This window comes from Pleurodeles waltl, chromosome 4_1 (genome assembly GCF_031143425.1).
Source record: "Pleurodeles waltl isolate 20211129_DDA chromosome 4_1, aPleWal1.hap1.20221129, whole genome shotgun sequence".
NCBI lineage: Eukaryota > Metazoa > Chordata > Amphibia > Caudata > Salamandridae > Pleurodeles > Pleurodeles waltl.
Genome location: NC_090442.1, coordinates 670,104,679 through 670,117,730, shown reverse-complemented (window position 1 = coordinate 670,117,730; position 13,052 = coordinate 670,104,679). Strand labels below are relative to the sequence as shown.

Below are 13,052 nucleotides of genomic sequence, written 5' to 3'. Positions count from 1 at the left end.
ACAAGAATTCAAATGGTGCTCTCAATTTCACTGGTGACTTTTACCTGTGGTACTCCCTGCACCCTCTCCTCATCCTGTAAAGGGGCTTGTGACACTTGTTCATTTAGGGCTGCAGTGCCTGTCGGTCCTACTCGAGCCCTGTCTTGTATGTACCAGATCCAAAGTATGATACTAGCCTCTTGTGCCTGTCCTATATTGTGAGATTTAGGCAAACTCATCACCCACTGCATGATTGATATTTCAGAATTACATTATAATTTAGTGTCATTTGCTCAGTATTCACTAGAGCCCAATAACAAGTCAAAAGCTGTTTTTTCAAAGGAGTACAGCGCTCCACAAAGTCAGATAGTTTTCTAATCCAAAGCCCCAGTGGCGCCCTTGTCCTCCCCTGTTTCTGCCACATACTCAAGTTGGCATATTGTCCCTTATTTACTTGTAAATCAGTGTTTCCCTCTTGCACTGCGCACAAATCAAAAGTCTGTTGAATTATTTAATTTGCCAAATCAAAAGCACACAGCTACTGCTCACTCTATTCAAACTCATGTTTTTTCCTAGTTACTTTGTACCAAAGCGTTAAGATTTTACTCAGATGAGGGCTATCCTGTTTCCAAAAATCGAACAATTTCATGAAACTCTGTGTCTCTTGCTTAGAGCAAATAGTAAGAAACACTAAAATCTTTTGTTTTCCCTGTAACAACATCTGTCTATGTTCTGGATTCCACTAAATTCCCAGAAACTGCACATTTTGCGACAGTACCTCTGTCTTGTCTGAATTAATTTTACACATCGTACTTTGCAAAAAGTGGTCTGAATATACCGGTTACATCCTCAACTTCTTGCTCAGTGTAATCTTTTAAAGAATGCACTTCAACTCCTACCAAAAACCTTGGGGCTGCTCTGCGCACTGAGAACTATGCTCTTCTCATGAGGCTCATACTGCCCCCCCCATGTTTTAACCTCCTCATTACTGGAATGTGAAAAGCCAGATTCTCCTACAACAACTTTGTAGATTTCAGTTTTATCTTGCAATAATTTGTTCTGGCTAATTTGCTCACATAAATTCTTATTTTCATGTTCTAACTGTTTACATCTCTCATGTACTTTTCTGTAAGCAGACAAAAGTATCCAAACCCTCCTGTCAAGAAAAAAAGGGACATCATTTCTTTCAAAAAGCACCTTTTCTAAATATGAAAACACTTTTATTTTATCCAAGCAATCATCCCAAAACGTCATCTTTCTCATGCCAGCAAGTTGATGACCCCTGTTCAACTGCGAGAAAGAGATTTTCCACCCTCACGGGACAGGTCAGGCAGTTGACATCCACTCCTGACTGAAGTCTCAGAAAAATTCCCCTCGTTGCTGCCCAGGTACACCTTTTATAGATTAAATAATTGAATATTCAAAACATGCTGGCTACTGTAGGTCAGAGTTCGAAGAAACAACATCGAAAGTTGGCCACGTTTTCAAGGCTGTCTCTCCCAAGGCCGAGTCCTTCCCTGCACTAGAGAAAAACACAAAATAATAGCTTCCTTATCATACTATTGTGTTCGGTAAGAGAAAATACAAAAAACACAAGCTTAGTTTACCACGTAGAAAAACACAGCTCATCTGCAATGTCTCAACTGCAATGTCTAACGCCACGATAAAGCCAATAGGCAGCTAAACTGAATACAAAATGTAATGTGCTACTGGTGAACATTGAACAACTAATATGCACAGTGGGGAAACACAAAGTCAATGGTCAAAAATACTTATTTTCAGTACAACATCTCTAGATTTGGGGAACAGGATGTCTGCGAGAGCGCTGGAGTGATTTATTTCCTCACCCTGACCAACATTCAGCTGTCCTCTAAACTCTAAATCAGGCCCAAATTCTGAATATTCACAGACTAGATCTATCAACAAGAATTTACCCAAACCAGAGAAACCCTGTCATCTTCCCAAAGCATATACCAGAATGCTTTTTTTTTAAAAGATCTACAGCCACAGCATTGATCTAGAATGAATACTTTATATTTCATCATCTGTTATGATCTAAAAATTATTTTTGATCATTGAAACTACTTTTCAATCTGAATTCATTGTACACACTTTGCACAGAATAAATCATTATAGTGATTCCTCATTGACCAGGAATCCTTAATTTCCTTAGATATTATTTTAGGCAACTTCTAAGTATCTGAGAAAATGTATGTAACTACAGAAGTTGAAAGTTAGCATTTTTTGAAGCACATAAACTAGGATAACATTTTCAGTCTGTTTCGTAATAAAGTTCTAATAATAGTGATTACATTCCCTAGCCACTAGAATCCAAAAGCTTTATTGGATATCTTTAATTTGAGCAATTCCGGCTGAGATCAAACCTTTCCATTGCTAGTGGTTTTTATGTATTTGCAATGCAGGGTTATTCCACATAAATGCATTTTCATACCAATAAAATGTCTCTTAACTGCCAATGAAAAGTCGTCAAACCCAAAAAAATACTTTTATTGTGAGCATTTTGCTTATATTTTGCAGAGAAGATGTGCTGCGGCCAAATGATATAGAAGCCATGTCTGAAGCTTCATCCATGTCTGAAGGAGAAGGTGGACGCCTTGCAACACCAAAGTTGAAATCACTTGGTGGAGCCCAAAGGACTCACCATGATCTCACAACACCAGTTGTGGGTAAGAAAAATCCTTTTTTACATTTGGACAAAATTGTTTTATTTTCATTCTGATCATCAGGAAAGCTTTGTTTAAGTGTTTGAGCTGAGCATATGCATGCAACATTGGACTCCTGTAATGAACAAGTTTTTAACACTTTTAGGAGGTGCTGTTTTAGTGTCTCCACCCAAGCTGAAATCGCCATTGCCTGAACGCCGTTTGAAAACCTCTCCAGAAAGACGTTACTCTCCACATAAACGTAGCTCAAGGGAAGCTTCCAAAAGAAAGCATAGCAAGGTAAAGAACTTGTAAGACTACCAGTTGGGTGTTGCATGGTCAGATTGCCAATGTCTGTTTCAACTTGTTCAAAGATAGACACATCAGTAAGTCTTTTGTTACTTAGAATCTACTATATGTCATTTATTTGTCTGCACAGAAATTTGAGTACTGTCAGAATGCACTAACCTAAACTAACAAGACTGATTAACTTTCTGCAGTTCTCTGAATCCACAGCCAGCCAAACACAATGGGCATATGTTGGTTAGCAGTAGGCCCAAGGAAAGGAAGTCACTGGATCATCAGTCTCACTTGCTACTCTTCTAGGTGCTCTTATTTACAGGGTTGCAATGGGATACTTAAAGACAAGATTGATATTCGTAATATCTTATGAGTATAAAGAATCATCTAACACTTGCTAAACCAAATGGTATACCTCCAGAATATCACTATGCCTCAAGCTCTCTGAGATACATTTTGAACACTGACATTCCCAAAACTGAAACATAAATAATATATATGTAATTGATATTAATTGGTTTTTCACATAAACCTCGATCCCTTCTCTGATAAAGTATTTTTTAGGTTGTGCATACTCTTTGGCTCCATGCAAATTATTAAACTGAAATATAAAAAGAAAAACATTAACCAGGATTATATAATTAACACTTACACCAGTCAGCCACTTTCACTAGCAGATGCCACTACATTAAATGCTGTGGAAATGTCAGGAACAATCTACTGTTTGATAGGCTTAGAAGAGTTTGCTACAGAACTGGACAGGGTACATTATATACCCTTATGTATATAAATATGTTGATTGAGTGTTCTGGGTTCCCTACAACAGAGAACTATTCTAACGTGTATTGCCAGTGAATATGACCATTATACAGTATAAGGACTAAGCAAATATTTCTTCAAGAGAAAACAACAATGTACCTGCCCTGAGGGCTTATAGTCAAAGAATGTTGCGCGACAGCCATAATACTGCATTGTATTGACCCCGTCCCCAGACTGGGGCTTGAACTTGCCCCTATTTATGAGGATAACCTCTTGAAGTTAGGATTCAATAGGAGCAAGATAGCAGATATCCACAGACAGATGTTGTGCAGGTGTTGCAAGTCAAAGGGTCATAATAGAGATGTATTTGTTTAATATCTTGGGTGGCCAATGAGACCATAAAATATTTTTTGTAAGGACTGAAGATTATTGAAACAATAATGTAAAACTGGAGGATAGGGAAGAGGGTTTGTTGAGTGGGATGGACATATATTTGCCTGTTGGCAACAGAAAGAAGATACTGAGTTTAGTCTGTCTGATGCCCATGCAGAAGGAGCTGGTGGACAGTAGCATTTGTTTGTTTGCTGTCTTCACATCCTTTGAAAGATGAAAGAGAACAACGAAACACACATCACCCTTTTGGTAATATTTAATCCATCTTTGATGAGTTTCCATTTAATTGATCTTTTGCAACAGTAGTGGAAGCCAGATTAATAGGCAAAGTGGACAGAAAGTCACCGGGTAGCAGTGATTTATAGGTTTAATGCCAACAACAGGATAACAACTAAATTGCTCTCCATCAGGTAATGGCACCAAATTCCTGTTTTGCTCCTGCAGTTGATATGAGAATGCTAAGTGGTGTCAACATGATTGGTGCACTGATTCCTCTGGCCCACTAAGCAGCATTCACCATAGTCATGTAGTCTATCCTCTTTCTCGAGTAAATTGTGATAGAATTGAAAACCCGTCCCAAAATTCTAATGCTCTTTTCCTCTCAGATAAACCCTAAATAGTCTACTTCCCTCCTTAATGCACAAAGCACATCCTCCCTCTCTGTGGAGCCCCAAGTGAGGTCATTGCTCTTCCTACTGTTACAATATTATATGCGGGCCCTGGCTGTTCTTAATCTGCCCCTGAAATTCTCCTTTTTTGGGTTGAGCGTAAGCATACGACCTCATTTAAACTTTTAAGTACACTTCTTCTGTGGGCTTAAAGCCGTTTCATTTGTTCATGTCTGTGTCATCTAAAAATCCTTGCTTACTAGTAGGCAGTCATGCCTATTTGTCCTTCCTTTTTCTCTTTGGGAACAGGGACCAACTACTGTATTATTTTGCTTTGTAGTGTTCATCTGTTCTTTGAGGGACTTTTTTTCTCTTCCATTCCTGCTTGTGTTCAGTGAAGCTTCCCTTTTTAATTGCAGCTTAGGTTTGCTGTATACAGGGCTGTAAATCAGCCTGTTATCTTGTTCACATTTTCTCTGTCTGCTCTCTGCGCCCTTTCTTGCTGCTCTTTCTCAGCTGCCTGGCGCCTACCCTCCCTTGTATTTTTTGTCATTGCGAAGAAAAGCTATATCCTAATACCTCAGGCTAACGGATTGTTAATCTGAAAACCGTGGCCATACAGCATAGAAGCTGTTCCAAGCGTCTTCCTTACCATTCATGTTTATTCAGTGAGAGGAGTATTAACCTATCTGCTCCACACTTTGTGTTTTCCTAAATTGTGAAATACACAGAAGCCTTTTTGGCATCCCTGATATAAAACATGTTACAACATCTGCTGGGGAATTTCTTCTTTTGCAACTGCTTTCTTCACAGCTTGACACAACAGTCACCCACACATGAACGGTGTCAGAACTTTGCATTATTGTATGGTTCCACAAACAAAGCCGGGGCTTCCCAGGTCTAGTTACCCTACTGTTTGGCATTCCAGCTCCCCACATCGTTGACCCATCTCTGTGGAAACCTGGGTGCTTTCTTCAGCTAGGAAAGCTATTGTGTTTGCCTAACTGCTAGCGCAAAGAAGGCGTGTGCACTCTGAAGGTTTTCATCCTGGGACAGAAGTCAATTATGCAGGGCACCAAGCATCGGGGGCCCCACTACTCAGGAGCATGACAGCTTTTGAACATTCCCTGGAACGAGCCTGATGTTTTCAGACACACATGTTAAGTTTTATGGACGCTTTCTTTGAGATTTGTGAAAGTCACTACTTTTGCTTCCATTGATTGTTGTAAAACTTGCATTTTTAAAGCAAACATAATGCCTCATTATAATCCCTGTGCTTCTTAATGTCGATATGTACTTTTTTGTTAGAGCCTTGGAGGTTAGTAGTAAAAGTCAGCTTTTTAATCATAATTATGCTACAAATGTTGTCTGTCATACAGAAGCAGTGTTACGTTACGTTCAGAATGTTTTTTTTTTTAGTTTGACTGAATTTTTGTTTAATTCTGCCAAAGTTGTAATACAAATTAATCTCGTGAAATTCTGTATAAAGGGACATGTGCTTTAGCCATGAATGTGCCACCCAGTGGAGAATTGTTGCACATCCTGATGTTCTATAAAGCGAGGTGAATGTGCGGTTCCAAATTGCTCTTTTTGTTCTTAGTTTATGCCTTTCAATACTGCCTTCTTTTGAAACCAAAGTCAAATTTACCAAGTAGTCCATCCAACCGGAATGCTGGTATCTCTGGGTTTACGTGATGATTGTATGTTTTAGTAATCTCTCCTTCTTGCAATTATGACCATGATTCAGGCCAATGTAACATCTTTGTTACACTATTACATTTTGAACACTCTTGATATATTTGGGTGACCCTTCTAGTTTATTTCTCCTCTGTGGCTGTCTTGTTTCTTTTTTGGGGGACTTGTGCTAGGCAGCCAGCAACTCTGATTGTAGGGTGGTGAAAGTGGTATTCTATTGGAAATAGCATGGCAGATTTACATTTGGATGCTAAATGGCAACACTGTCATTTTTCACTGCAGAAAGATGAAGATAAATTGAAGTGCATTAGTTATATGCGGAGCCACAGGAATTATGTGGCAGGAAAGGACCCATTTATGAGGCAGGATTATGTGGCAAGAAAAATCCAGTTTTGGATTTGCAGCGCCAATAGCTCTAACTCTCGCAAATGCAAGACCTATCGCATTACAAATGCTTGTTGTTCTGTGCAGTTTATAAAAAGTTCCTTATCTAACTGCTACCTAACTTGTCTTAGTAGTAGACCCAGTCACAAACCTTCACTCCACTCTCAGGGAGATGTACCAACAAAGGGTGTCTGTTGCCCAGGGGCATATGTTAGCTCCCTGCAGCAATAATAAGTGTGGAATAGCTCTTCACTGACAAGATGCAAAGAAGAGACAAGATGGCGGTGCTTAAACCAGCAATCACAGTCCCTCACAGAGCTTGCAGCACAGATGCAGCGCACTCCCAGAGAAAACACTGCTACTTCAGAAGATGAGAGGAACTGTGATACAGAGAGGGGAAATGGGCCAACTTGGGAAAAATGAAGAGGGAGGAATGCTGCACCACAATTTGTTCCTGAAGAAAAGATCCAACACAGCAAAGAGACTTGACCTCACTAGAACTTAGGACCACAGTCAGCCGCTTGGTGGAATGTTGTGGAGCACAGAATGAGCATATGTTGTGCAGGTATTGCAAGTCAAAGGAAAATAACAGTTTGGGATGTATTTTTAGTGTGATATCTTGGGCGACCATTAAGACCATAAAAGATTTCTTGTTAGGACAGTAGAATATTGAAGGAATAATGTAGAATTGGGGGATAGGGAAAAGGGTACATTAAGAGGATAGTTTAGGATGGACCTATATTTGCCTGTAGGCAGCAAAAGAAAAGATACTGAGTTTAGTCTGTGTGATGCCCATGCAGGAGGAACTGATGGAGTCCCTTGTGAGGTCATTGCTCTTTCTGGTGTTACAATATTTACGCGAGGCCCTGGCTGTTCTTATTCTTTCCCCAAAATTCAGCTTTTATTCATGTGCAGTTTATAAAAAGTTCCTGATCCAACTGCCACATAAACTAGCTGTCAGAGAAGAAGGTCTGGTCACAAAGCTCCGCTCCACTCTCAGGGAGATGTACCAGCCAAGGGTGTCTGTCGCATTCACAAATTACTACATGGAATGTTTAGCATAGATTAAGCCCAGGCGCATGTGTTGGCTCCCTGCAGCAATATTAAGTGTGAAATAGCTCTTCACTGTCAAGGTGCAAAGCAGAGACAAGATTCACCGCTTGGTGGAATGTGGTGCAGCACAGAATGAGTATATTGACCTATTTACCCTTGCTGCTTACTATGCAGCAAGCCCCCATGCTAAACCACCAAGATTTCCAGAAGTGCCACGGTTCCCAGTGACTCAAAAGTTCCTGGAAATCTTGCAGTCCAAAAATTTTAACATATCCTTGTAAGCTTTAGGGACTTCATCTCTCCAGGAAAGGCCTTTCGAGTATTGCACTTACTGAATCATCTGGGCTAAATCATTTGGGCATCAAATGGCATTTATGAGGATGCTTAATGCATATGGTTCACAATCTTATGAGAATTTGTGAAGTCATATACTTTTGCAAGCTTGATGGTGACTCTTAAGAATGTACATCAGCCTGACCTTGCTTACGGTTGTCCGAAATAGCAACAGTACATCAGTAGATTTTAATAAGATTTAGTCCTTAAAAAATAAATTGACCTCATTGTCTTAACATATCTGATGTTTTTTCCCTTAGTTCTTCAGTATCAGGGCTGAGTGAAAATTACTATGAGCCATTCAGGTACTCTATTAAACCCAAACTCTTCTAGCTCAAACAAATTTGTTGAACCTCGAATAATTACGTTTTTTTTGTTCTCAGTCATCTCCTAATTCTGTATTAACAGGTTTATGGAAAGTGTAGTTTTAAGCCTTACAAAAGACTTTGATATCAGAAATTAACTAGCGTAATCTTGAATTCTACTTAACTTTATTCTTTATGCTTTCATGTCTCATTTGGACCATAAATGTTTTTCAAAAACATAAGTATCTAATTCTGTATCAGATTTTCGCAAGTATGCATACCAGAGCACTTGTGCAGAAATATAAAAGAAACACAGGAGATTTGTGTAAGTCCTGAACAAGGATGACATAGAAATTTGTGAAATGTTCAGTGTTTTTAGTGCCAAGTTGCTAAATCTATTCCTTTCCTATGTTTTGTAAAGGAATCTTCCATATAGTGGTTAATCTAAACTACATGCCAAATCTGACATTAAACTTTTTCAGTGATATTATTAAGGTTCCTCACCAGAAACATCTTTTAGGTATTACTTGGATAAATGTTTTTACAAGCCAGACTTCTGAAAGTCATTGAATGTAGTTCCACTGCGCCTTCAATCAGGGTTTCATTCCAGGTCCTGCAGTTGTCTCATCAGCCATAGAGAAGACACCTCATTTTCAAATAACTTAAGCTTACTGCAGTAAGAATGCCACTGTTTAGCAGACTGTCAGTGATGTATGGCTTTTCTTATAGACAGAAGTGAATGTTTCAACTTTTGAAAACCTTCATCCTAACCTTGGCTCTTTATTTGTCAGCTATATGTACTCAACTTAGCTGGCTGTGTAAAAGGAAATATTAAAGAGCTCCTCTCCAAAAGTAAAATGTGAAGTCTCTTTTTGATATTAACAAGGGGTTGAAAATGATTTGCTTTTCTTCTTTCATTTACCTTATGAACAAATTGATAGAGTCTACTATCTTTTGCTTTGTTGTCCGATGTGTTTTGGTTTCTCTAAACTGTTTTCTGAATGTGTGATCCTAAATGTATACAGAAAATGTAATACATAAAAGTGTTGGAGCCTAGTCTTGAATTAATTCCAGTGATCTTGTTATGCAGCTGCACCACAATCTACCATGTCTTTACTATTTAAGTAAGTGTTTATTGTGATTGTGCCTGTTTACAGACCTATGTGGAGCTATATGTATGTGGCTGTGTCGTAGTTTGGACTCTTGCTCTGGGCAAGACGGCTGGTTAAAGGATGACAGTACTTTTGCTTGTAGGCGACTACACCTTTCCTACAACAAGTCGCAACTGTTGTCCCAACCTTACCGGCTCACTAACATCACATCACCAGAAACACAATAGTAAAAGGTGATTTGTGGCAGCCTTTACGCATGGACTCAAGAATAAGACATCTCAGGGAGTGTCGTGGTTAAACGGAGATTACCCCTTTCTCACAGATATATCATATCTCATACAAACACAGACAATAACAAAGATGCAGTAGAGTTTCAATAGTTTTTATTTAACATAACTGCAATTTGCGATAAGTTGCATGGGCTGCAATGATTAGGATAATGAATAATGCAAGGAACAGAATTGTGAAGACGAGAGTCATTATTACAAAGACCCCCACCATCTTGCAATGCATAGAAAAGACATACGAGATGAAATATGCCCTAATACCCTAATGTAAAAGGCCTAACCTCCTACCTAAAGGAGAGCTGGGTTTGTTAAATCTAATCTGCCAATGCCATGTCCATGAGAGGAGCCCCCAACCCATGTTACCTTGGAATGAGGTCTCTATCTCAGACTCCGCAGGGACACAAAGACTGGGTCAGCGTAAAGACGACGTACAGCATCGATATCAGCGATGGTGGCGATGCCCTCTGGTCAGAATCCATCTAATTATCTGTCTAAAGTGCGATGTATTTATACAGATCTACACGGACCCCTGACGTAGGTGTGTTCCCAAACAATAGATAAGAGACGGGCTTGGGACGGCAATTAATATAAACAATCCCTCGAAAGTATAGAGAGGGAAAATCCCTAAGTGTGAATACCTACTGATTGTCTTTGTCGCTTGATCTTGACGCCTTAACGCAGTGACACTGATAATGTAACTCATAACAAGTGGCCTAACTATAAACAAGGCAGCCATCTTAGAAGAGTTAAATAATTGAATGAGCTAAGACAGAGCAAGCTAAGAAGGTTAAAAGTCACTACAGGATGGGGGCACGAGTCTGCAAGCCAGAGGCTAAGCTAACTCCCGTTATCCCATTAAAAACGAACTAGGATTCACTACAGCTGTTTTTATTTATTTGGCTTTTAAAATATCAAAAATATGACAGGAATGATGTTGTTCATAAGTAATTTCTTTTTGGCCATGTTGGAGTAAACATTTACAAATGTTCCAGGATCCCTTTTGGAGACAGAGATAGTCAAAGTTTATGTACTTAATGAAAATGTGCTTATCAGAGAATTGGTGTTATAGGTAAGTAACTTTTTCTTATCTTCCATTCACAGCTTCTGCACTTAAAAGATTAAAAGACTAGTTTATGCACCTTTGACTGTATATGTCGTCCTAACGAAATGAGGCTTGTAAGCACTATTGTTATTGTCTCAGGGGTGTGGAATTTATTAAAATATCTACTTGTCCAGGGGACAGGTTGCTTCTCAAATCTACTTGTCCTGTAAAAAGATCTAGTTGTCCCTTTGGTGCCATGTAGTGTGGCAACAAATTATGGCAGCAATCTCATTATGAAGAGCTCTGATAATAGCCTCTCTGATTATGCCAGGGCTACTACCATAGTAGGGCTTGAATACTTGCAGTTTCAATCCCTACTGTAGCAATTTCCTTATTTTGCCACCCTTCTGCAGATCTGCATACTGGGGCTGGAGGAAGCAGTAAGCAATAGTTGCACGTTTTAAAGATTTTCACCAGCTTCTCCCTAATATTTTCCCATAATAAGAAAGGTTGGACATTTACTCCTGACAATGGCAGAATTAGAACTTCTTCCAGGGTTGGGAAGAAAGTGGCTGGAGGCAAAAATGAACTTGCAAATGCTCAGTAGATTTTCACATGAGCAAATCTACACATGCGTATTTACCCATGCTAAAATACAGTTCACAAATATTTTATAGGGGTACGACATATACCATGGGTGCACTTTTGTGACTTTCTTTAAGAATTTGGGGCCACATGTAGGTAGGTTCAGATTTGCGACTCGCAATTTGCGAGTCGCAAATCCGAATGTAGGATGGTGTCCCTGACACCATCTGTGATTCGCAAGGGCTTTGCAAATGCCCACCTAATGAATAATCATGAGGTGGGTCGCAATTTGCAACCCCCTTGCGAATAGCGGCCCTCACAGGGATGGTGGCCTGCTGGAGACAGCAGACCACCATGTCTGTGACTGCTTTTCAATAAAGCAGTTTCTTTTTTTTTTTGTAATGCAGCCCGTTTTCCTTAAAGGACCACTGCCTGCTCTGAAAAAATGTTTACAGTGACATTCACAAGGGGGAAGGGGTCCTTTTGCGAAAGTGTTTGTAAGTGTTTGAAATGGGTGCAAACTGCAAATGGTTTGCGCCTGTGTTCGCGGTCACAAAACAATCCTACATTGCCCTGCGAGTCGCAATTAGGAAGGGAACACCCCTTCCTAATTGCGACAACCCGTTTTGCGATTCGGTAACCAGGTTACCGAATCGCAAAACTGGGTTTGTGCATCGCAATGTGCTTTTTGCACATCGCAAACAGCGACTTTCGCTGTTTGCGACATGCAAAAAGCTACCTACATGTGGGTCTTGGTCCCTAATTAGGTCTGGTGTTAACAAAGACATTTTGTTTTTATTAAACTTCTATTTCTCTCTCTTTGGCTGGCTTTACTGTGAGTGATCGCATTCTGCTCTTCCACAAGGAGCATATTGGCACACAAAGTAGTTTTGTTCAGTGTCAGGAACTACAGTGGCAATCAGTGACGTAACGAAACTGGAGGGTGCCCCTTTGCAAAGAACATGGAGGAGCCCCTTCTCCAGACTCACTCAGGGCAGGTGCTGTGCTGAAGGGGCCCCCTGGAGGGCGGCTGCGGGGCCTTTGTTATGCCACTGGTGGCAAAGTGTGCTTTTAGAGTTCAAAAACTTTTTTTTTTTTTTTTTTTTTTTTGCCAGTGTTTGTTACAATGTTGAGGGCCTGGTAGCTCCCACAACAATAAAATATTACAAAAGCCATGTCAAAACAAGACACGCATTGATTAAACTAAAAGACTTATAAAAATATGTCCGATCAGTTGGCTTTGTCAGTGTTTGTTTATTTTCATGCTTCCCATATTCGTGTTGAAAATGGTTACCCTGATTTTCCATTAGAAATATTTTTGGGAAATACTAGCATGCATCAACACATTTTACTAAATGACACTTCATTTGCATCTAATCAGAGAGCATTCTGGGAGCATTATACTTAGCCTCATAGCCTAAACTTTTCAGACATGTGTATACACAATTTTTTTTTGTACTGGAACCAATGTCAGTAGTGAAGTGTGACCTTAAAACATTTATTTACAGCACTCACCCTAATAATGAAGGCTTTCAAATAATGAACCATAAATAC

The 13,052-nt window shown here is 39.6% G+C and overlaps 1 protein-coding gene across 4 annotated transcripts in view; it reads left to right on the top strand.

Moving 5' to 3' along the window:
• Nucleotides 1-13,052, top strand: part of MDM1 (Mdm1 nuclear protein) — a 326,554-nt gene that overhangs the window by 260,277 nt on the left and 53,225 nt on the right. For all 4 annotated transcript variants that reach the window (XM_069229178.1, XM_069229176.1, XM_069229175.1 and 1 more), the window contains 2 exons: nucleotides 2,518-2,666; nucleotides 2,809-2,942. In XM_069229178.1, coding sequence (XP_069085279.1) covers nucleotides 2,518-2,666; nucleotides 2,809-2,942 — 283 coding nt within the window. The remainder of the gene's footprint in view (nucleotides 1-2,517; nucleotides 2,667-2,808; nucleotides 2,943-13,052) is intronic.